Source organism: Chelonia mydas, chromosome 1 (genome assembly GCF_015237465.2).
Source record: "Chelonia mydas isolate rCheMyd1 chromosome 1, rCheMyd1.pri.v2, whole genome shotgun sequence".
NCBI classification, from domain to species: Eukaryota; Metazoa; Chordata; order Testudines; family Cheloniidae; genus Chelonia; species Chelonia mydas.
Genome location: NC_057849.1, coordinates 55,838,529 through 55,860,006, shown reverse-complemented (window position 1 = coordinate 55,860,006; position 21,478 = coordinate 55,838,529). Strand labels below are relative to the sequence as shown.

At 44.4% G+C, this 21,478-nt stretch overlaps 1 protein-coding gene across 1 annotated transcript in view; it reads right to left on the bottom strand.

Annotated features, from left to right (window-relative positions):
- Positions 1-19,150, bottom strand: part of LOC102931425 (guanylate cyclase soluble subunit beta-2) — a 32,802-nt gene extending 13,652 nt beyond the window's left edge. The window contains exons 1-10 of the mRNA XM_043545668.1: positions 19,094-19,150; positions 18,336-18,409; positions 14,555-14,649; positions 11,765-11,925; positions 10,880-10,979; positions 7,477-7,673; positions 6,804-6,918; positions 4,124-4,227; positions 2,976-3,192; positions 186-494 (exon numbers count right to left, since the gene is read on the bottom strand). Coding sequence (XP_043401603.1) covers positions 186-494; positions 2,976-3,192; positions 4,124-4,227; positions 6,804-6,918; positions 7,477-7,673; positions 10,880-10,979; positions 11,765-11,925; positions 14,555-14,649; positions 18,336-18,409; positions 19,094-19,150 — 1,429 coding nt within the window. The remainder of the gene's footprint in view (positions 1-185; positions 495-2,975; positions 3,193-4,123; positions 4,228-6,803; positions 6,919-7,476; positions 7,674-10,879; positions 10,980-11,764; positions 11,926-14,554; positions 14,650-18,335; positions 18,410-19,093) is intronic.
- Between the last annotated feature and the right edge of the window lie 2,328 nt (positions 19,151-21,478).

The following is a 21,478-nucleotide window of genomic DNA, read 5'->3' as shown; positions in this document are numbered from 1 at the left end:
ACAATTTTGCCTTTGGGGTTAGAGAATGGTAGTGGTGGTACCTGCAGCTTCTTATTCAGTGACTGGGGAAGGGAATGCCCATGGAATACTCAATTATAAAGGCAACTGAAAAGTTTTTAAGGCCAGCCACACTAGTTGAACCTGAAGAGTGTAAGTGATAATGGAAGTCCAGTACCTGCTTCCACCTTTGCCCTCCTTGAGCAGATTGGCTACATGTTTCGGCAGCATGGAATACAGCAAGGTTTCTGTTTTCTTCTTTTCAGCCTCTAAGTTCTTTGAGAGGATCCTGAGCTCTTCCTTCTTTCGCTCCAGCTGGTTGGACAGCTCTATCTCTGCCAGACGCTGCTGGTTCAGGAGAATGAGGTCCCTTGTTGTGTCATGTTGTGCAATGTCAGAAATGTACATCTTTTGTTCCTCCAGCTCCTCTAAACTGCGGAGCTTTGGTGAACACAGGTACATCATGCACTGTATGGACTCCATCCAGATCATTTGTCCTTTGAATAGAAAGACATGAAGCAGTTCCAACACATTTTGATTTACTTCCCTACATATTCCCTGCCTGAAAGCTTTCCCAGCCTATACATGAGTCTACGATAAAATTAACAAACAATTCAGCTACGGTTAATTTTTCAGACACGTGCAGTATTACTTTCCCCAACACACTGAGACACTTTGGGGGAAATCCTGAAATACTTGGGCATTTTTATAAACTAACATAGAGTCCGCATGCACAAGCCAGGGTTATTATGTGACTGTGGAATATACAATGGTTGGGCGTGAAGCAAAAAGAAACAAAAGGATATTCCTAAAAAATTGCTCTCATTGTGACCTGTAGCTGAGTGGCTCATGAGCTGTGGAACACTGGTGACCAGCACAGCACTTGCTGGTGATCCATGGAGAGCAGGCTGGTCAAATGATATTGGCTCTTCTTCCCTTTTTTGCCAGGAGTTTTTACAAGCATCCAGGGTCTTCATAGAAATATGAGCCTGGATGCCAGTAAAAACTGCTGGAATCAAAAAGAAGCCACCCTAGCTGTAAATAAGCATTAGGGGCAGGATTTTAAAAAAAACACTTAATCTCTACAGTAAAACTTCAATGGGAGCAGAGTTAGGCTAGTGCTCAGTGCTTACAAAAATCCCAGCCTTGCATATTGCCTTAGAAAGGTCATAGAATATCAGGGTTGGAAGGGACCTCAGGAGGTCATCTAGTCCAACCCCCTGCTCAAAGCAGGACCAATCACCAACTTAATCATCCCAGCCAGGGCTTTGTCAAGCCTGACCTTAAAAACTTCTAAGGAAGGAGATTCCACCACCTCCCTAGGTAACCCATTCCAGTGCTTCACCACCCTCCTAGTGAAAAAGTTTTTCCTAATATCCAACCTAAACCTCTCCCACTGCAACTTGGGACCATTACTCCTTGTTCTGTCATCTGCTACCACTGAGAACAGTCTAGCTCCATCCTCTTTAGAACCCCCTTTCAGGTAGTTGAAAGCAGCTATGAAATCCCCCCTCATTCTTCTCTTCTGCAGACTAAATAATCCCAGTTCCCTCAGCCTCTCCTCATAAGTCATGTGTTCCAGTCCCCTAATCATTTTTGTTGCCCTCCGCTGGACGTTTTCCAATTTTTCCACATCCTTCTTGTAGTGTGGGGCCCAAAACTGGACTCAGTACTCCAGATGAGGCCTCACCAATGTCGAATAGAGGGGAACGATCACGTCCATCGATCTGCTGGCAATGCCCCTACTTATACATCCCAAAATGCCATTGGCCTTCTTGGCAACAAGGGCACACTGTTGACTCATATCCAGCTTCTCGTCCACTGTAACCCCTAGGTCCTTTTCTGCAGAACTGCTGCCTAGCCATTCGGTCCCTAGTCTGTAGCGGTGCATGGGATTCTTCCGTCCTAAGTGCAGGACTCTGCACTTGTCCTTGTTGAACCTCATCAGATTTCTTTGGCCCAATCCTCTAATTTGTCTAGGGCTCTCTGTATCCTATCCCTACCCTCCAGCGTATCTACCTCTCCTCCCAGTTTAGTGTCATCTGCAAACTAGCTGAGGGTGCAATCCACGCCATCCTCCAGATCATTTATGAAGATATTGAACAAAACCGGCCCGAGGACCGACCCTTGGGGCACTCCACTTGACACCGGCTGCCAACTAGACATGGAGCCATTGATGACTACCCGTTGAGCCCGACAATCTAGCCAACTTTCTATCCACCTTATAGTCAGTTCATCCAGCCCATACTTCTTTAACTTGCTGGCAAGAATACTGTGGGAGAACATGTCAAAAGCTTTGCTAAAGTCAAGGAACAACACGTCCACTGCTTTCCCCTCATCCACAGAGCCAGTTATCTCGTCATAGAAGGCAATTAGATTAGTCAGGCATGACTTGCCCTTGGTGAATCCATGCTGACTGTTCCCGATCACTTTCCTCTCCTCTAAGTGCTTCAGAATTGATTCCTTGAAGACCTGCTCCAGGATTTTTCCAGGGACTGAGGTGAGGCTGACTGGCCTGTAGTTCCCAGGATCCTCCTTCTTCCCTTTCTTAAAGATGGGCACTACATTAGCCTTTTTCCAGTCGTCCGGGACTTCCCCCGATCGCCATGAGTTTTCAAAGATAATGGCCAATGGCTCTGCAATCACATCCACCAACTCCTTTAGCACTCTCGGATGCAGCGCATCCGGCCCCGTGGACTTGTGCTCGTCCAGCTTTTCTAAATGGTCCCAAATTGACTGGGAGCTTGATTGGGACAGGAAGTGGCCTACGAGAGAAACTCTCCCTAAGGTTTGCTTCACATTATGACCGATTTGATAAACCATGTTCTAGCCATTAGTTGAGGGACACGTAGCCCAGTTTTCCAAAAGTAAAAGTATAGTTAAGAAAATTCAACCTCCAGGCTTTTCAACTACTCCTCTCTGCCTGGGTATCCCCCACACACTCTGGGCAGCAGTAAAAAGCAGCCGTAAGTTAGTACCTCGGAGCTTCAGCATGGGTTGGTTTCTCCGTGAGTCAGGCAACATTTCTCTGTGTGCTCTGAGGACAAATTGACTGTTGATAAATTTCCTTATGCTGAAAATGGTGAAGGTAACTTGTGGATGGACGACAGTAAAGTATTTATCCACTCTGCCCCCTGGTCGCCGTAGTCCTGGCACAAACTTTTGAATGTTCACACCTGCCTGCTTGATCCTTAGCTAAGGACAGGAAGGAAAATCATAAACCTGGGTTAAAGCTAAAAACTCTTTCAAAAACAAAGGAATGTGGAGGGGAGAAGGTATTTTAAAACCTGTTTAATTTTGGATTGAGTAAATATGTGTCCAGCCCCTCACTAGTCTGAGACCAGGTGCTACCGCTTTGATATCTCAAGAAAGACTGCTCAGGGTAGCATCCGGAGTCACACATTCAGAGTCCAAGCTTCTAGCCTGAGTCTGTCTGAGCCCACTCCCCACCCCTGCCCAATAGAAACTAACTTAGGGAGTTCAAGGAGGGGATAGAGACCTAGGGCTGGGACGACTCAAGGTGAGATGAGAGGAGCTCAAGAAATGTGCAGTCCTAGCATTTCCACAGCTGCTGAGGGTGGGGCAAAGTCTATGGATCTGGGCATACAGATAAGGTCAGATCTTTTCACAGGTGTCATTGGGAGCAAATCTGAACTCATCCGTATGCCCAGATCCATAGATTTCAATGGGGTAAAATGATGTAACTTCAGCAGTATTTAGCCCAGTTTAAGTAGTACTTCTTGCACAGCTACGTGGGAGGCAGGCAGCAATGGCGCAGGAGAGCCCAACACAGAGATTCGTGGTGGTTGACAATGGGTGCCCCCTAGGGTACCAGGCACACCGTCCTGACGTACCATTGGCCAGTGGGAACGCTGACTAAGACGGCAGGTGTTTGTCAATTCTAATTTTAATTATACACACGCAAATATCAAGACAAAATGTGATGTTCCTTCATTTCCAACATAAGGCAAGAGAGAGAACAATTAAGGTCAGATTCTCCGCTGCTGTAAATCAGTCTAACGCCAGCTTCCATGACGTCCATGGCAGCTGAGGATCCAGGCCTTAGATTGTTTTCTCTGCCATAACATCTTTAGCTACAAGCTTCCGACCAGGGAGGCTGTCTTACTTCTTCATCAAACACAATGTGGAAAGGAAAAGCATTGCAGAATGTTCTCTCTTCCACCCAAAGCCTCTCTGGATAAACTGGGTCAAAAGTATGTGACAGGTTCCCTGCAAAAAAACAAACACAAGGAATAAGGGGGAGACTTTCAAAGGCACAAATGGAATCTGGGCACCAAACTTCCATGGAATGTTAACAGGAGTTGGGAGCATACATGCCCTTTCTGCCTTTGGAAAACTCCCCTTCAGTCAGTGCTTAATTTGCTAATTTTTTACATTCATAACTGATGCAGCAAGCCGAGAGGTGCTCAGCCCTGGCATAAATTAAGCACTGCCCTCAGTCCATCATACTCTGCTGTACAGTTGGTCAAAAACGTATCTTTATTTTCTGTGAAAAGCCTTGATGAACATATTTTTTATGTTTCATCAACGTTTATTGTGGATTTTTTTTTTGGTCCAAAAAAACAAAAATATGTATGTTGTCAGACTTTCAACAATCCTGAAAGATTTCAACAAACATGGAAATTTTTTCACAGTTTTTTTGATCAAAAAGACATTTTTCATCAAAAAATGTTATCCAAGATCTTTCGACCAGCTCTAATCTATTTTAATATGGAGAGAAGCACAGTCTAATGATGAGGTTTTTAATATCGCCTGAAATAGGCTGAACTTCGTTACTTAATCCCTGTGACAATAAGCAGAAACTTTACCTTGTCCCTTGCAAATGCAGAGATCCTGGCAACAGTCTTACATAGGTGCTCCAGGCACAAACCAAAAAAGGCATCTGCATGAAGAGGAAGTCAGAGACTGCCTGAGAGAAAGCAGGTCCTTGCATCTAGACAAAAAGGCCCAGAGCCTCAAAGGTATTTAGGCTCTCAGTGTCCATTGGTATCAGTGGAAATTAGGAACCAAAATACCTTTGAGAATGTGGACCAAACTGTCTGTTGTGCTTTGTTTTCCTTGACTAAAACATAAGCCCTCGCTCGCTGGAACAGGAGAATTGAGTGTCTAAGTGTGTTGCTTGAGCTTCTTTGCTTCCTCACAGTCACTTACAAATGAACACTGGCCAAATGGATTTTAATTTCCCAAATTAAAGAAAAAAAGTCGCTATCAAACAGAAAAGTCACCTCAGAGGCCAAGTTTCTGCCCACAGCAGTGTTTTATGGGCAATCTATTAACCCCCTGAACTAGCGTCTGTGAAGAAAATGCTGACAAAGCGCTTGGCCACAGTACCATAACTACCCTTACCGTTGCTATACAAAGCTGCACTGTGTAATGCTGAAGGCTACTTCAGTCATTTTTGGTACGACATTTTTTCATAACAAAACCTTTTGGATAGCACAGAGAAACATTGTCAACAATGCGTTTGGCCAGCTAGCAGCAGCAGTAATTGGAAGGGGTGCTTAGAATCCTGCAGATGACGAAGTGTGACTAATGGCCTGTTTTTCTAGTTGTCAGTGAAAGAGCTCAAACTGGAACCACACAGCTTCTCCCAGACATTTATAACCGCCACACAGCTGGGAATAGAGTGGGAGTGGGGGGGGCGGGGGAGCAGCTTAGCACATTAGCCTTTCACCTCTTCAAATCCTGACTTAAAGGCGAACAAGATGGGCAGTTTCATCCTAGTTACCAGCAGTGCACATTTTAAAAATTGCTGCACAATTAGCTGGCTTGACTTATGAGAGTAGCTAGACTGGAGTATCAATGTGTTACAGGCCAGGAGAGCGGTGTGCTGGCAGAGCGGTATACGGAGAGTGTGCACAGCCCTTGCCCCTACTGTACCTGGCTAAAGCGGCATTACTGCCTCACTGCCATGATCATTAAACTCATTCACAATGCTTTCAGTGCGTATGAATTTGGACATGCTGTAAGGTGCCATATTCACAGTCCTCGAGAATGAGGGCCTCTGTTTACCCACGGAACAGGTACAGCGTGGGCAGCAGTAAAATAATCTACCCAACAGTACCTCAGAGCTGACCTGGGTGGGACCCTGCCAAAGTAGGAAGATAATTAATTATTCCTGTTTATTCCAGTCCTTGACTTCTCTTCAGAGCCTGCCTGCAAGGTTGTGCTGGTGTGGCCACTTCACACCGGGACAGTAGACTGGGATCAAGTCTCTTCACATTGGCCGCAAAAACACCCCTATAAGTGAAAGCCTTTCCATGCTTCTATCAGTCTCCTGCGTGCAGAGGTGCTCAAAAAATTTTTGGGGGTGCTGAGAACCAGTGAACCAAACTGTAAAGCCTGCCTATAATGGAAACCACTTCAAGCCAGGGGGTGCAGTAGCACCCCCAGTAGCCCTAGGTCCAGCCCCTATGGCTGAGTGGCCAGTCCCATTGCACTATAGTATTTTTAAAATAATTTAAACAGGAAAAAAAACATCATAAAAGTCCCACAATGAGTATAGAGACCCAGGCATCAAGTTACATCAATGAAAATGAAGAAAAGCGTCTGGGGCAAATAAAATAATTGCAAATTATGGTCTGATCATATTTAAACAAGAAAACCTCTCACCAAGTCCAAACTCTGCTATCCGTACATAAATCAGTGATATCATCTGGACTGTTTTACTGCCTCCAGTGTTTATATCCAACAGGCTGCCGTCCTCCTGGGAATGTGTCCATTTGTCTGCACAGCTGAGCCCCATATCTCATTATGATCACTGTAACGGAGGTTAGCACACTCACCTTTCCCAAATTTCACAACACTTTTCACAATATCCCAGTGGGATTTCTTTTCTGGGCAGCACGAGAGAGCAGAATAGTTCTCCTTCGTTGTCTGAAAAGCTACGTCTAGTGCCTTCTGGAGAGCAGCAGTCAAAGAGAGGAGAATGTTTGTGTGTGAACGATTCATACAGACAGTCCATTTTAACACACTATATTAAGAAAACATTAAGGCTGAATTGTTAAGCACTTAAAAGATAGGAAATGCTAAAGCTAAGGTTGCACATATAACCTTCACTTTGCTTCATTGTGCACAGGCCGTCTTTAATTACATGAACCCGTGCTCTTTCTCAAATACAATATATCCCATCGTTTTAAATTATTATTTATTTAATTGATTATTCAGTCTCAGACGTGAACTCTAACCTGTGACTTATCCAGAGCTTTACAGGCCTGATGCCCCACTGCCTTGCACCTGGTGTAGACCTTACACCTCCGTGAAATACATCCACTTTGCCCTCATTTTACATAGGAGCAAGATAGACTCAGACTCACCATCCTCAATCCAGCTCTAAACTGAAAGGGAGAATGTGTGGATTGTTTGCCTTAAAAATATCTCTTGTAAATTAAGAGAAACCGGACAGGCACAGAAAACTGGAAGTAAACCTCCCTCATTTCCATACATGATTTACTGCACCTCTTTATCTTTGTGGGAGTCTCCGCTTTCTGGATTTGTTGTCTTTTTGGTTTTTCTCTTTGGCCTTTTAGCCTTCTGCTGAACAAGAAATATCACATGCTCCTTTTCCCCAGTGCGCTCCTTTTCTTCACTCTGAGTAAGAATTTCCATTGTCACTTCACTGTTGAAGAAGTCCCTGGCAACGGACTCTATGATACCTGAATCAGAAGATTTATATGGTGACCTATTCGTGTTAGCAAAACTTCTTCGGCTCCGTATCTCTTTTCTTCTTTGCCTAAGCTGTACCTCTCAGCAATCTCCACAATTGTATTATTTATACTCTAATATATTGGTATGAAAGATGCCATACAACGTAACATTATAACCTGATTCTACATTGACTTTCACTGCTGCAAACCCACTGACATCAGTGATTCTGAAGACCATATTCTTGATTCTGTTATATCAGCATAAATCCTAAGGCACTTCAGTGAAGGCAGAATGCCTCCAAATTTACACCAGTGTAACTGAGATCAGTCTCTGACTCTGAATTTGGCCTGGAGTTAAAATTGTTCATAAAGTGCACCTTGTAGGTAAAGGTAACTTTTATTATTCTGTTTCTAGAAGGAAAAAGCAAAATGGGTGTCCTACCCCAATGTAAACCAATGAGCATAATGTTCAGCTGACATGTTAGATCTATTCAGATTTCTGTCTGTCTGTCTGTGGTATTTATAGAGTCCCCATCCTAGTAGTCGCTGGGCACCAGTTGTGTGACCCTGCAACAATTTGGATTTTATCAAGTTAACAAAGCCACACACACAAACTAATAATCATATGTGCCCATTTTGATTCCCACATGTGGAAACAATGTTGCCCTTTAAAAACCCAGAATCTCATTACTACTGTCTCTTCAAAAGTGGGTGGGACATGGGACTTACACACTTCATAAGATCCTGTACTTCAGGTCTGGCCTAAACACAGACATTGCAGTGGTTTAACTAAAGAGGTGTTTTTCAATTTACCAATGCAAGCTGAACCAGTTATAAACCAGATTTAAATCAAATTAAGTGTGTCCATACAGGGGTTTGCACTGGTTTAACTAAATCAGTTTAAAAACATACCTTTAGTTAAACCAGTGCAACTTTGCACATAGATCAAACCTAAAGTCCTGCACACACTCTATGGCCCCCATCAATTTCCTTCCATGAGAGGAAGGGAGCCCCACAGCTGCTCTGAAAGGATCTCCTGACAGGAAGCTCAGGGAATGCTCCAACTCATAAAATTGTCATCCCTCAAGCATTTGTGCTTTTCTTCTCTGTGGGGAGAAACAGCTTAAGGCTCTTGTCCATTTTCTACCCAAGCACCTAATCAAAGTTCAGAGGCATGGGGATGTGCCAGTTGGGGGCAGAAACTGATGATGGAGTCTGGTATTTTCTTTGATGTAAACTTGCTTATTTACAAGCAATGGGAAAGGTCCTGCTCTTCCAAATGCAGGGTGAACCAGAAACAAAAGAATAGTTTCTTAACTTACAGCTCCAAGCCTCTCTAGCCAACACCAGATCTAAAACACTCATCTCTAGCTTTTTCCCAGGTCATACACACAACCGGCTGTTGCTTTTGTGCTTTTTGCCTCATAGTCTGTCACTTTGTTCTGTGTCTGTACCCCAGCTTGTCTATTTCACATATTCATCTGATTGGAACTATTATCCAGTGGAACATTCCACCCAGTGCTTAATTTGTGCCAGGGTCATGGCACCTCTAGGCTTGACAGTTCATAGCCCTGGCACCTCTGGGCTTGCTGCATCAGTTTTGAATGTAAAAAAATTGCTTGAGCCCTCGCACCTAATTGGTTGAGCCCCAGCACCTCTTTCATTACAAATTAAGCGCTGCTTCCACCCAGCTGGGGCTAGTTTCTGGGCAGACTCTATTAGGCCTTGTTTTAGGTGTCCCCAACCCACCTGCCTTAATTGTCTCTTTCCACCGTCTCAAGTGAAGGGTGCATTCAGACATCAGTTTTAACGCAATCTGGAACAAGGTTTAACCCAACTCATAACAGTACATGAAAACCCTAGAGGGTCCAAATACTGTCTTTGAAGGGCACCAAATAAGCCAAGAAGGGTGGTCTCAGCAATAAAGCCTAGGACTGGAGTCAGGCAGACTGGATGGGGCTCCATGCCACGTTAGTGCCTCATGGGAGTTGTAGTTTGGATGCCTCATGGTTCTTTTCTTCTCTATCGGGTGGACATCTCCCATGATGCACTGAGGTGAGAGCAAGAGGAGAGACCATGGTGTATCATGGGAGATTTAGTCCAGCCAGGGAGCCTGGCCCATTGAAGAAACTAGGGGCATGAGAAACCACGTCAGCATTTCTATGGGAGAAAACCTATTTTCTGACCATCTCTACTCTCACAGTAGAGATGATTCCAGACCAAAATCCTCAATCTGAGCACCTGGAGACTAGGGAAATTTGGAGATGGATTCACAGCTGAAGTTTGTATCTCCGGCCCACCTCAGTCCCACATTAGTCTCCTCCCTCCCATATTAAGCAGCCAAATATGGATCCACCAACTTGCACTGGAGATGATCTGCTAAAGCAGAAGGAAAGGAAGCTGCTTCATCTGAATTCAGAAGCTGAGGCTGAGCACTGAAATGTTTTCTTCTTATTATTTATAGAGCATTGTCATTAGATATGCTGGCCTTTAGGGGAGCCTACAGACTAAGTAAGGACCTGGTGCTGGTTCAGCCCATAATTAAGATAATTCATTCATTTGTAGGCCAGGAACCATGTGACAATTTCCACACACACACCCCCTTTGTTTTGGACTTTTGTAATCTTCTTGTAGAAGCCCTTGTAGTTTGGCCAGCAGGCTAAACCACATTAACTACCCAGTTGCTGAGGGGAAACTGAGGCACGGCTGTATCTGATGCTGGACGAGGTAAGTAAGCAATTGCACACAACAGCATAAGGCACTTTACAAACAAGAAGACAGGTCCCTGCCCCAAACACCTTACAATCTAGACAGACAATGTACTGCTAAAGCAACATGGAAAACAAAGTGACTGGTGGCATTCAATACATGTCCTGTTGGTCCCACCATTTTTGTCTAACTCCCTTTTAAACTAAATATTCCAGCATCCTTTTGTTAATGCTTCATTGTACGGGAGTACTAAGAGTCATGGGCCTTTTGGAAGAAGTGTGTCCTAAGGAAGGGTTTCAAGGAGGAGAAGAGGAACGTGCAGATGGAGAAAAGCATGAAGGGGCTAACTTTTCAAAAGGGAAAAGAGAGAGGAGCAGAGAGATGCAGGAACTAAGTTGAACATGGCCTTGAAGGTGAGGACTCAAAGTGCTGAAGTCCCAGGGAGCCCTGGGTGACAGATATCTGAGAGCACACTATGGCCTAGTATGAAATAATATTGGTTTTACCTGGGACAATATGATACAGGCCTCTCCTGTCAGAATAGTAGTGAAGTAACATTGCCCCGTCGGTCCTCTTTTCCACGCGAAATGATGGTGCATTCATTTCCTAAGTAAGGAGACGAGAGAACCCAGTACACCTGCATAGTCATCTGTCCTAGAGATGTCACTGAACTATGCTGATTTACACCAGTTGAGGGTCTGGCCCACTATTTCATCAATTACTTCAAAGACATAAAGACTTATCAGCAAACTGAAAACTGGCATGAAAAAAAAATCTAACCTGTTGGACTAGGGCATTGTCTCTTGTTTGCTTGAGGGATTTTTGGTTTTGCACTCTGAGTATTTGTTCATGGGATGCTGGGGTAGGTTCGGCACGTTCCATCTTTGCCATGCCATTTTAGTGAACACAAGAACCAGAGGTGGCCACAGGATGTTTTGAACTCTCTCAATTGTACCTGCAAATCTGCTGTTAGGCATTTAGGGCAAATCCTTCCAACACATAGAAGCACACTCCTTTGGCAGAGGAACCACTGCAATGCTGTTGCAAAGGGGAGAGGTAAGCCTTGGGAAAGCAACTAGAGAGGGGTGTACAGCTCCCTTGGGGCTTCCAGGGTGGCTACCTCCAGGGGGACTTGGGATGGACCAGAGTGGACACGAGAAGGGCAAAGCTGGAGGATCTGGCAGTGCCATGCAGAGATGGGTTTGTAAAACCCTTTAGGGTGGAATAGCTTGAGACTTTCAATTCCACTGCCAGCACGTGGGCTGATGGGGAGGATTCCCCATCTTCTTACAGTAGCAGGATGGTAGGGAGAGGATTTCTTCCATAAAGCACAGAACTAGAAAAATTGCCAGGGAGCGGAGCAATTTACATCCACAGCAAGAAGACAGTACCTGGTAAGACAATGCAAGGTAACTATGAAGGGCATCTAGATTCTCGATAAATTCGGTTAGATTCCCTCCCAAAGTCCGTAGCATTCGATCATAGCCAGACATCTTACAGAAAGTAAAGAAATATTCTCCAAAAAGTTTCAGCACTACGTCTTCTGACACATCTGTGTAAAAGATATTCGGATTTACAGCTGTGCAATGCTATCTATACCCTGTGACCTGACCCAAGCTTTAAGGTCTGAAACGGACACAGGCAAATGGCCAAGGCCTCCATGTGACCTATTACAGAAGTTGTTATGATCTGGTGGGTAGAGCCGGATGAAAATGTTTCTGGCAACAAGTTTATATGCTGACAAATGCCATTTTGGCCAACCCAAAGATATTTGCAAATTTGTGTCGAGTTTGCCAGATTGTTTTGACGGAACCAAAAATTGAAAAAATGTTTCCGACTGGAGTCACAAAACAGATGGAGGAAGAAGTGGTTGGCTTCTCCTTAGAAGCTATGGCCTAGTGCTTAGGGCTCTCTTCTGGATGTGGCTTCAATTCCTTCCCCTGCCTGATATGAAGAAGAGATTTGAACTTGTATCTCCCACATTGTAAGAGAGTACCTTAGGTGGTGGGGTACACTGTTATGGGTCTCCCTGTCATTCCTGTTCCACTTTTTGTAAATAATCAACAGAGCAGGGACTGCAGCTTGGTTGTCCCAAATCCTAGGTGACTATCCTAACCACCAAGCTAAAGAGTCATTCCCTTTCCCTGGCCCAATGACTATTCATAAGTAACTATGACTTGCCACTGTGAATGACAATAAATAGCCATTGGGCCAGGGAAAGAGAAAGACTCTATAGCTTGATGGTTAGGGAGCTACTCCTGCAATGCAGGACCCCCGACTACAAATCCCTTCTCCACATTAGGAAGAGAGGGAATTGAAGCCAGGTTTCCCCACATCCCGGGAAAGTGCCTTTACTCCTGGGCTAAAGCTTGTAAGGAGACCACTGCCTCCTCTTCCGCTAGCTAGTTTGTGGATCTAATCTGCCTTTGCGTTTGTTAAAATACCTTCAACTGAAACAAAAAATGTTGAATTGGGCTTTTGACATTTTTTCCAACATTTCAATTCATCAGAAATTTTCAGAATTCTCATATTTGGTTCAACCTACTCTGAGACGTCAGTGAACCAAAAGAGCCATTATGCACCCAGATCTACTGGTGGGGACAGTTTTCAGAGCTATGTCTATTTTTGACTTTAAATACACCAGACCTTAATGAGGCTAGCAAAGAGGCATTATGGCCACACCCACAGCAGAAAATGTTGGCTGCAGTGTATGTTGGTGGAATCCATTACCTTCAGTGGGGTTAACCCTGGTTTATACTAGGGTAAATGAGTTTGAAATCAGGCCCTAGAATCTAGTTCGTTTAATTTATGCTGCTTGCGCTCCACTTTATCAGGCCACTGTTTCCTTAATATCCCTGTGTTTGTTGCCATGTTGATTAAGCCGTACTGTCAAGGCTGGTACTAAACAGAGCTGTGGATTCCCTAATCCCCAAGAGTAAAACAGCTCTTTTGTGGACAAGGAAAACAGATAAGAGGTATCAGGATGGAGTAATTTAAGACCATGTTGACTCCTGGGGTTAATACCATGCTACAAATCCTACATCCCAATACAGCTGCCTGCAACAGCCATGCTTTAGACCAGGGATCGCAGTGAATTTTTCTACATTTAAAAAAAGAGAGAGAGAGAGAGAGATGACTCTCTTTTGGGACTGTAGTGTTCAGTAACCTACCAGCTAGGCCCACCCTGTTCTATAGCACCTCTTATCCAAATGCCAAGAGAATAGTGTACCATCTGATCAGTGTCTCATGACAACAAAGCTTGCAAAACTTAGATGTGTGAAAGCCTCACATCTCACCTCAAATTCCCTTGGCGAGAACCTCGGAGTCACAGCTCTCGTGAAGGTTTGGGCAGATGTGGGTAAAGCTTTGTGTTTAGACCTGAGAAGCCAGTGGCCCTCTTTCCTCCAGTCATCCTCTCTCCCCTCCATCCCCAACAACGGCCTCCCTCTGGAGAAGCCACAGGGACGTCTCCAAGGCCCTCTAATGTAAGCAGTAGGGTTGTACTGGGGTATCCTCTGTGGGAGGCTGGCGATAACAAGGGGCCAGCTCTGGGGATTCCTGGAGTTCACTGATCTCCACCCTCCAAGTGCATTTATGGGGTCACTTCCCGCTTCCACAAACAAATAGCAAGGTTCAGTTTGGGAAGCCCTTTGTAAACAAACTGCTGCAGATCTCTCTCAGCCCCAGTGCAATGGAAAAGCTCTACAGGACTGGCTGCTCCCTGGCTGGCCCCTAATGCAGCTGCTCTTGGGAGCACCCAGCGCTTGGAGACAATCAGCTCCAAAGTGCTGGCAAATGCAGCAATGTGCAGCAGGCAGGCTCAGCGCAAAGGCTACCAGACTTGCAGGGCTCCTACCACCCCCAGCCAGGCACTCCAAAGGGAGGGGGCTGGGCCATGGACCAGAGCTAGCTGGGCAAGGAGGGAGCACCCGCTGCCTCATCCTTCTCGACCACACACCTTGCGCACTCCTCATGCTACGCAGCCCCCAGGAGATGTTGCATGAGCCCTACCAGAGCTTCCCCTTGTATAGTGCAGCTCCACAGTGCATCCAGTGGGGGGCGCATTGTGTTACTGCCATGATCTGGCCTCTTGGCCAGCCAGGGACAGTGTCAGTGTGAAGAGCACTGAATAAATGGGCAGTGCTCAATAAGCCAGCAATCAGGTAATGAGCAGTCCTTACCCAGGATTTTGCAGGCTTCTTGGATCAGCTTCAGAGTAATAACGTCATCATACACAGTGTAAGTCATGAAGGTGTCTTGGACCTCTGCCTGTGTTCTGAAAAAACCCGGAAAATTAAGATTTATGATAACACAGAAGGGAAACCACTCAGACTGGTCACTGCCTGAAACCAATCCATCCATCAACAGAACTGAATACAGTGAAACTAGGCCAGAGTTACCGAGAAAGCAGGTTCCAGCATATTCCAAATCTCCATATGGTTATGTGAGCAAGTCCCCAAGAAGAAACTGCAACAGCAAAGGAGAAAGTCACTGAATGCTCCCAATTGTTCCTTGGCACGTGAGCCTAGAATTTCCTGGAGCAGGGTCTGAAGGAGCACAGAGGGGAACCTGAATGCAAGGGAAGAGTTCCTCTGTGCTGGCCATAAGAAGTCTGGTTATTAAAACTTGAAAGCGGGTGGAAGAAGATAGTCACATGATCAGTGAGGAAGGAAACTGTATTAATGCTTAATATTTTAGAGAAGGGGCTTCAAGCCAGTTCATCCTAGGCCCTCTCCTCACCAGTGCAGAGCTAGATGCTTGTTCTTCGGATGGGGCGGGGACAAGAGGAGAGGGCAATCCCTGGCCGCTCTGGTTAAGAAAACAATGCCGAAACCAACAAACAATTACTATATTCAAAATATGTTATTAGCTACCATGATTAGGGACTGTTTATATCACAGTAGCTGCTAGTGGCCCTGAGTAAGATCAGGGCCCCATTGTTCCAGGCACTGTACAAGCACATAGTAAGAGAGAGTGCCTGGCCTGAAAACCTTGCAGCCTGCATAGACAAAGAGTGAGAAGATAATAATCCTGTTTATTTTATAGGTGGAGAACTCAGGCACAGATTAAGGACAAGATTTTCAGGAATTCTACACTCTGGGTGCCACATTTAAAGACACTTCAAAGGGGCCTGATTTTCAGGTGTCTCAGGTTGCACACTGAAAATCGCTAATGCCTTTTGGAAGCTCTTGGCCTAAGTGATTTGACTATAGTCACATAAGAAGCCTCTGGTAGAGGATGAGATTTGAACCTATGTCTACTCAATCCTAGCCCACACAACAAGCCTTTCTCTCTTAGGGAAAGCTCCCTGTGTAAACAGACCTAACATCACTCCCCTCCATAAATCAGCCAGAAGCAGTAGGCACTGGGAGTACCTTTCCCAGCCCTGAAGAAGAGCTCTGTGCAGTTTGAAAGCTTGTCTGTCTCACCAACAGAAATTGGTCAGTAAAAGATATTCCCACACCCGACTTGTCTTTCTAGTCATGATATCAGTCAGATTTGGTGACATGCACAGTGCATTCAATGTTCTTCCCAACCCAGCCACCAAGGGTTGGTTTAATTTGCGTTTCTGACTTTTACTGTTGGTTTAGTGAGCACCATACATGTGCTCAGCTCTGTGCAAACAATAGAGAAAGAGAGAGTCCCTGTCCTAATGGTCTTTCAAGCTTCTCCAGTGCTTTATTTGGGATCATGGATTAGTGTTCACGCTAGTTCCGCCTCTTTCTGCTCATTCTCCAGAGTGTTAAGCGTGTCTCCGGTCCTCTATTCTGTGGACTGCTATACAGTAATCCACTGCACTGGGAGATCTCTAGAGCATTGTATCACTTCACAGGATGCATTAGCATTATTGTATATGAGTCCTGTGTGGCGAACATTTAAAGCAAAACCATTTTAGTAGCTAATAGTGGAAAATTGGAGAACAGTCTGACTAACTTGGGTATTTCTGGCAGGCCTGCAGGCAGAATGCAAGGAAATTCTGAACGATAAAACTATTATCAGCCCAACATAAGAGGAGTTGCCAGATTTAGACAATGATGTATGTGAGACCCAACATAAGCATGTGTGTGTGCTGAAGAGAGCCAAAAAAACTCTGCAAATGTCACAGTACACTCTGCTTCGCTAGAGCAGGCATCAGAGGCCAAGAAGTTGATTCTTGGACCTTTGTGCAAATTGTGATAGTTCAAACTTGCATCAAGAGCCCTGTCTATTATTTCAGATCAACTTCTGCTCCCAGTTACACCAGTGTAAATAACTCCAGATTTACACCTATGTAACTAAGTTAATTTGGCTGTGTGTCTCATCTTAATATTAGGTTAAGCAGCACTTCAGGTCAATGTGAATGTTTTTCCAGGGAATGGAAGTGCATGCCATGCAAACCACCTAACAAACAACCACCTGATCTATCATTTCAGAAACTACAAGTGTGAGAACTCACTATTAATGTTTCCATTAGTATAGGCTTTTCTATGGTGCTCATTGCTGTGGTATTTTATAATTTAGTACTCCTCATGAACACGACCACTTCCAAAGACAAGGTAATGAGCTCTCTTAATAATATGCTGTAAAGCTTATGAGTGTTTCTCCCTTATTATACATTTATTCTTTGTGATCTCATAGCACGACCATTCCTCCTAGCTATGAAATAGGGCTGTATGGAGGTAACCTGCATGAGATTTCCATTATGGAGGCTTTCCCATTCATTCCATTGGGGAAGACGTGATCACCACTCCCTAGTCACAAATATCCCAGCATCTGCTTAGACCTTGGGAGATCTGCTAGAGGCCCAGCACAGCAGGACCATTTGCATGGACACCCTGTGTCTCTGCACTGGCTCCAAGAAGTCCTGACTCCTCGCTCCCTACCCCATGGCCACACAACTCTAGTGGTCTGATGCTCCAACAGTTGCCCCTGTCCACCACTGCCTCTGGCGCTCCTCCTCCACACAAAAGAGGAAAGGCCGTGGAAAGTCAATAAAACAGCATGAAAAGTGGCTCACTTGAAGCTATAAAAAAGGGGGGTATGATAGAGGTCTATAAAATCATGACTGGGGTGGAGAAAGTAAATTAGGAAGTATTATTTACTCCTTCTCATAACACAAGAACTAGGGGTCACCAAATGAAATGAATAGGCAGCAGGTTTAAAACAAACAAAAGGAAGTACTTCTTCACTCAACACACAGTCAGTCTGCGGAACTCTTTGCCAGAGGATCTTGTGAAGGCCAAGCCTATAAGAAGGTTCAAAAAAGAACTAGATAAATTCATGGAGGATTGGTCCATCAATGGCTATTAGCCAGGATGGACAGGAATGGTGTGCCTGGCCTCTGTTTGCCAAAAGCTGGGAATGGGCGACGGGGGATGGATCACTTGATGATTACCTGTTCTATTCATTCCCTCTGGGCACCTGGCACTGGCCACTGTCAGAAGACAGGATACTGGGCTAGATGGACCTTTGGTCTGACCCAGTATAGCCATTCTTATGTTCTTATTTATTGTTGCCTAATCCAACAGGTAAAAAACCAAGTCTTGCGCTTCCATTGAAATTACGTGGGGCTAGTTTTACAATATGCGATAAATGACATTATGATATACTAGAAATGAACTACCGGAGGGAGAAGGTGAAGGTGGCAGAAGGTAAGGGCATTCTGAGTCTCAGGGACAAATCGCTCTCCGCTGTAACTCCACTGGCGTTAGTAAATAACATTTTGGATGAATTTGCCTCTCATGGGCTCTGTTCTGATTTATGCTGAACACCACTCCCTCAGCTGCAGCGGGGATGTAACTCAGCCCAGAATTTGGCACGCTCGGCTCATAATTAATTGTAGCAGTGAAACATAGAGCTGTGTGGGCCTGAATTGTATTTATAATGGTCAACAGGACACAATCAAATTTTAATCCTCTTTGGCTCCCATGATGGAAGCCCCAAGTCATCAGTACTGCTCTTTTTAAAGGATCAAATACTTACTTGAGTGTTTCCCATGTCTCTTCACCAAATTTCTCTATAATTAGAGATTTCAGGCAGGTGTTGATAAATCCGTACTATGGGAGAGAAGACATTAGCATTATGCCTAATGGAACATGGGAAAAGAGCCCTTAATGGGCTGGTTAAGTAAAATGAAATGACAACCCCTTTGGGGAAACAATTATGTCTTTCCCCCATTTCTTGTTAAGTTTGTTTATTTAATAGCACTGCTCATTCCTGCCTCATGCAAAACTCCCCGAGACTTGTTCTCTACACAGCAGTAGTTCTGGTTTCCATAGAGAAAACATATTAACTAAACTTTAAAGCCAGCGTGCAATTAAGAATGGTTACAGAACGTTGTTTTCAGTTACTCTGAATTCTTTTGGATCATGCAGCACTGATATGGTTAAAGGATAGATGAAAGCAGGAAATTAACAGCGCTTATGTCAGCCTGAAGACTTGATTGAAAGACAAATATATTTTAGTTGTAAAATACAGTATAGTTAGTGTTTAAATCTGATCTGAGAAACTAGGTATTGAACATAAAAAGAAGAGTAATGCTGAAAGACACTTACCATGGTGCTGCTGTCTGCTCGCCGATTGTGCAGGGCAGGTGCTCTAGGTAGTGCTGGAGTGAGTGAGTTGTTTCATCACACCAGCAGTGAGAGCCTGGGTCTTTTAACAGATCAACTTGGACTGTCTAGAGCCCATCGCACACAAAACAGAAAGATCCACAGGGAAATCAGAAACTAATCATTTACCTGGCCATGGAGCCTCTCCAAACAGAGCTTCGCATTACAGCGCAGAAAGTCCAGCATGGAGGTAATCAGAGGAAAAGTGGTGCTTAGGCTGAGGTGGAAATGACTATTTTAATGTAAAATCCTGAAACTGTTCCACGGGCTCAGCCTCTCATACAATGCACTTGAACTACAGATTCAGGGAGTTTGTTGATCACTCGTTTAAGCCCTCTCCGGATAGGGGTCAGTGCTATCTGTTTGTATTTGTCTTAGGTGCCTTAGAAATGCCTGTCACCCTAATATCCAAGTACCATGCAATAACCAAAGGTAGCAGTGAGTGTGTGCCTGCAAAGACAGTATGTTCAGTCTCCCCTTACTCTGGTCCACGCTGGGTCTACTTGTTCCTTCCACTCTGTCTCGTCTCACCATATCAATGGAATAACTCCAGACTTACACTGGCGTAACAGAGATCAGACTCTGGCCCCTTAAATCATACTTGGATGTGAAATAACAAGTTTGAAATCTTACCACGAGGGAAGAGATGAGTGATGAGATCTTATCACAAGAAAATGTCCATCGAAAATGCCATGCTGCCATGTACAGGCACCCCCTGTCCGACTATACAGTTTATGAATACTGAACAGATGCAGCCAGAGGCACTTTTGAGAATGTCACAGCAGCAGCATTTCTAATATTGCCGTGTCATTCCAAGAAGTGTTGCTTATCCTGAGGTGTCCCTATCGTTTGGGCGCATCAGTAAGAAATAGCTGCCCTACAGGGATGGGGTGATCAGCAGGAACCTTGTGCAAAGGGAGTAGAAATCTTACAACGCTGCAGGATAGGCTGTTGTTAGCATTATGTTGCTCACACAACTTGCATTTGCCATCTTGACAATTGAAGCTCTGGCCTGAATCAAACCTGTTGTCAGTGAGTGTAATCCCATGGATATAAATGCAATTGCATCTATCTCCGCTAGCTCTAAATTTGGTCTTACAGTTCAGCTTTTCAAAGGTATTTAGATACCTAAAGATGCAGATAGACCTCTAACCTGCTTACTCACTTTTGGAAACTCCCACTCGCCACCTAAATATCTTTGAAAATCGAGCCCTAAATGTGTAATGTCAGTGCACTGAATGGCTGAAACTGTTGGCTAAATTCTGCTCATGCTGGATGTATTCCATTTGTTCCATTCCCTTGACACAATTACATGACTCCAGATTTAGCCCACTGGAACTGAGGACAAAAACCAGCCCTGTATCTTTGAAACTGCATTAAAAGTGATGCATCAGTTAGGTATTTGGATTGATCTACCACATTTTTACTTTAATGTGATGGATCAGTCTAAATAACTAACTGGATGCTTAAGCTACAGCTGACTTGTAAATAAAACAGGGTATTTTATTTGCCGTCAATCCCCTTCTCCTTTTTGTCATTCCCCATGGCACAAGAGTTGCAGACAATAGTCATTTTTTTGTTTTTTAACGAGGACATAATTCTTCATATATTAAATTAGAAGGAAGCCCAGACTGAAACCCTGGATTTGATCAGCCCCAAAACTTTTGGGAAGTTTGGCTCTTAACTTTGGCTCTTTGGCTCTTAAGTTTGGCTCTTGACTAGGCCTCTCCCATATCAAAATAACTGTCTCAATTAAAACTCTGGCTCTGGACTTCGGGGAACTGCAGAGCCAGGGATGAATCTTGTGGCTGAGTCTCATCTCAACATTAAACTCTGAGGATTTGAATCCTTCCTCGGTTCCCTATTTTTAATCCAACTCTCTTCCCTGAGAACACAAAATCACTTTTAAAAATGCCTTTACTATGTCCAGTGCACTTCCCCAGCAAAGTGAGCGGTGAGGTGCCTGGTCAGCAGCTCAGACAGGATTTGCTGATGTCTCCAGTTTTTCCTGTGGTGTCACAGGCATTCATTTCAAAGGGCAATCTCCTTGGAAGAATGAGGAAACTCACTTAAAGAACTAAAGTAAATTGGAAACTGCCAAATAAACGTTTATGAATTAAGGACATTAAAAATGAGTAGTGTATGTGTTTATGCATCTATACACACACACACACACACTGAATGTCTGTTGACCAAGTAGGACAAAACACTTCAATTTCCCTTTTCTTTTGCTGATCATAGAAATATGACGACTGCGGAATTGCTAGGAATGAAGTGCCACCGTGTGGCCGAGGGACAGTTCAAGCTGCATTTCTAGAAACCTCCCGCAAGAGCTGCTATGAGATCATGTCTAGCGGGTCAGGGTGCTGTCAGCTAATAGCATTGGCTATTAAAGCTCATTCACGCATTTCATTCTATCTGTCCTTGCTGTGCAGTGTCACTTTCAATGAGCGCAGGCTTTTAGTAAGGTCCGTCAATCTCACTTTAAAGAAAACAATATAATTTAAAACTTTG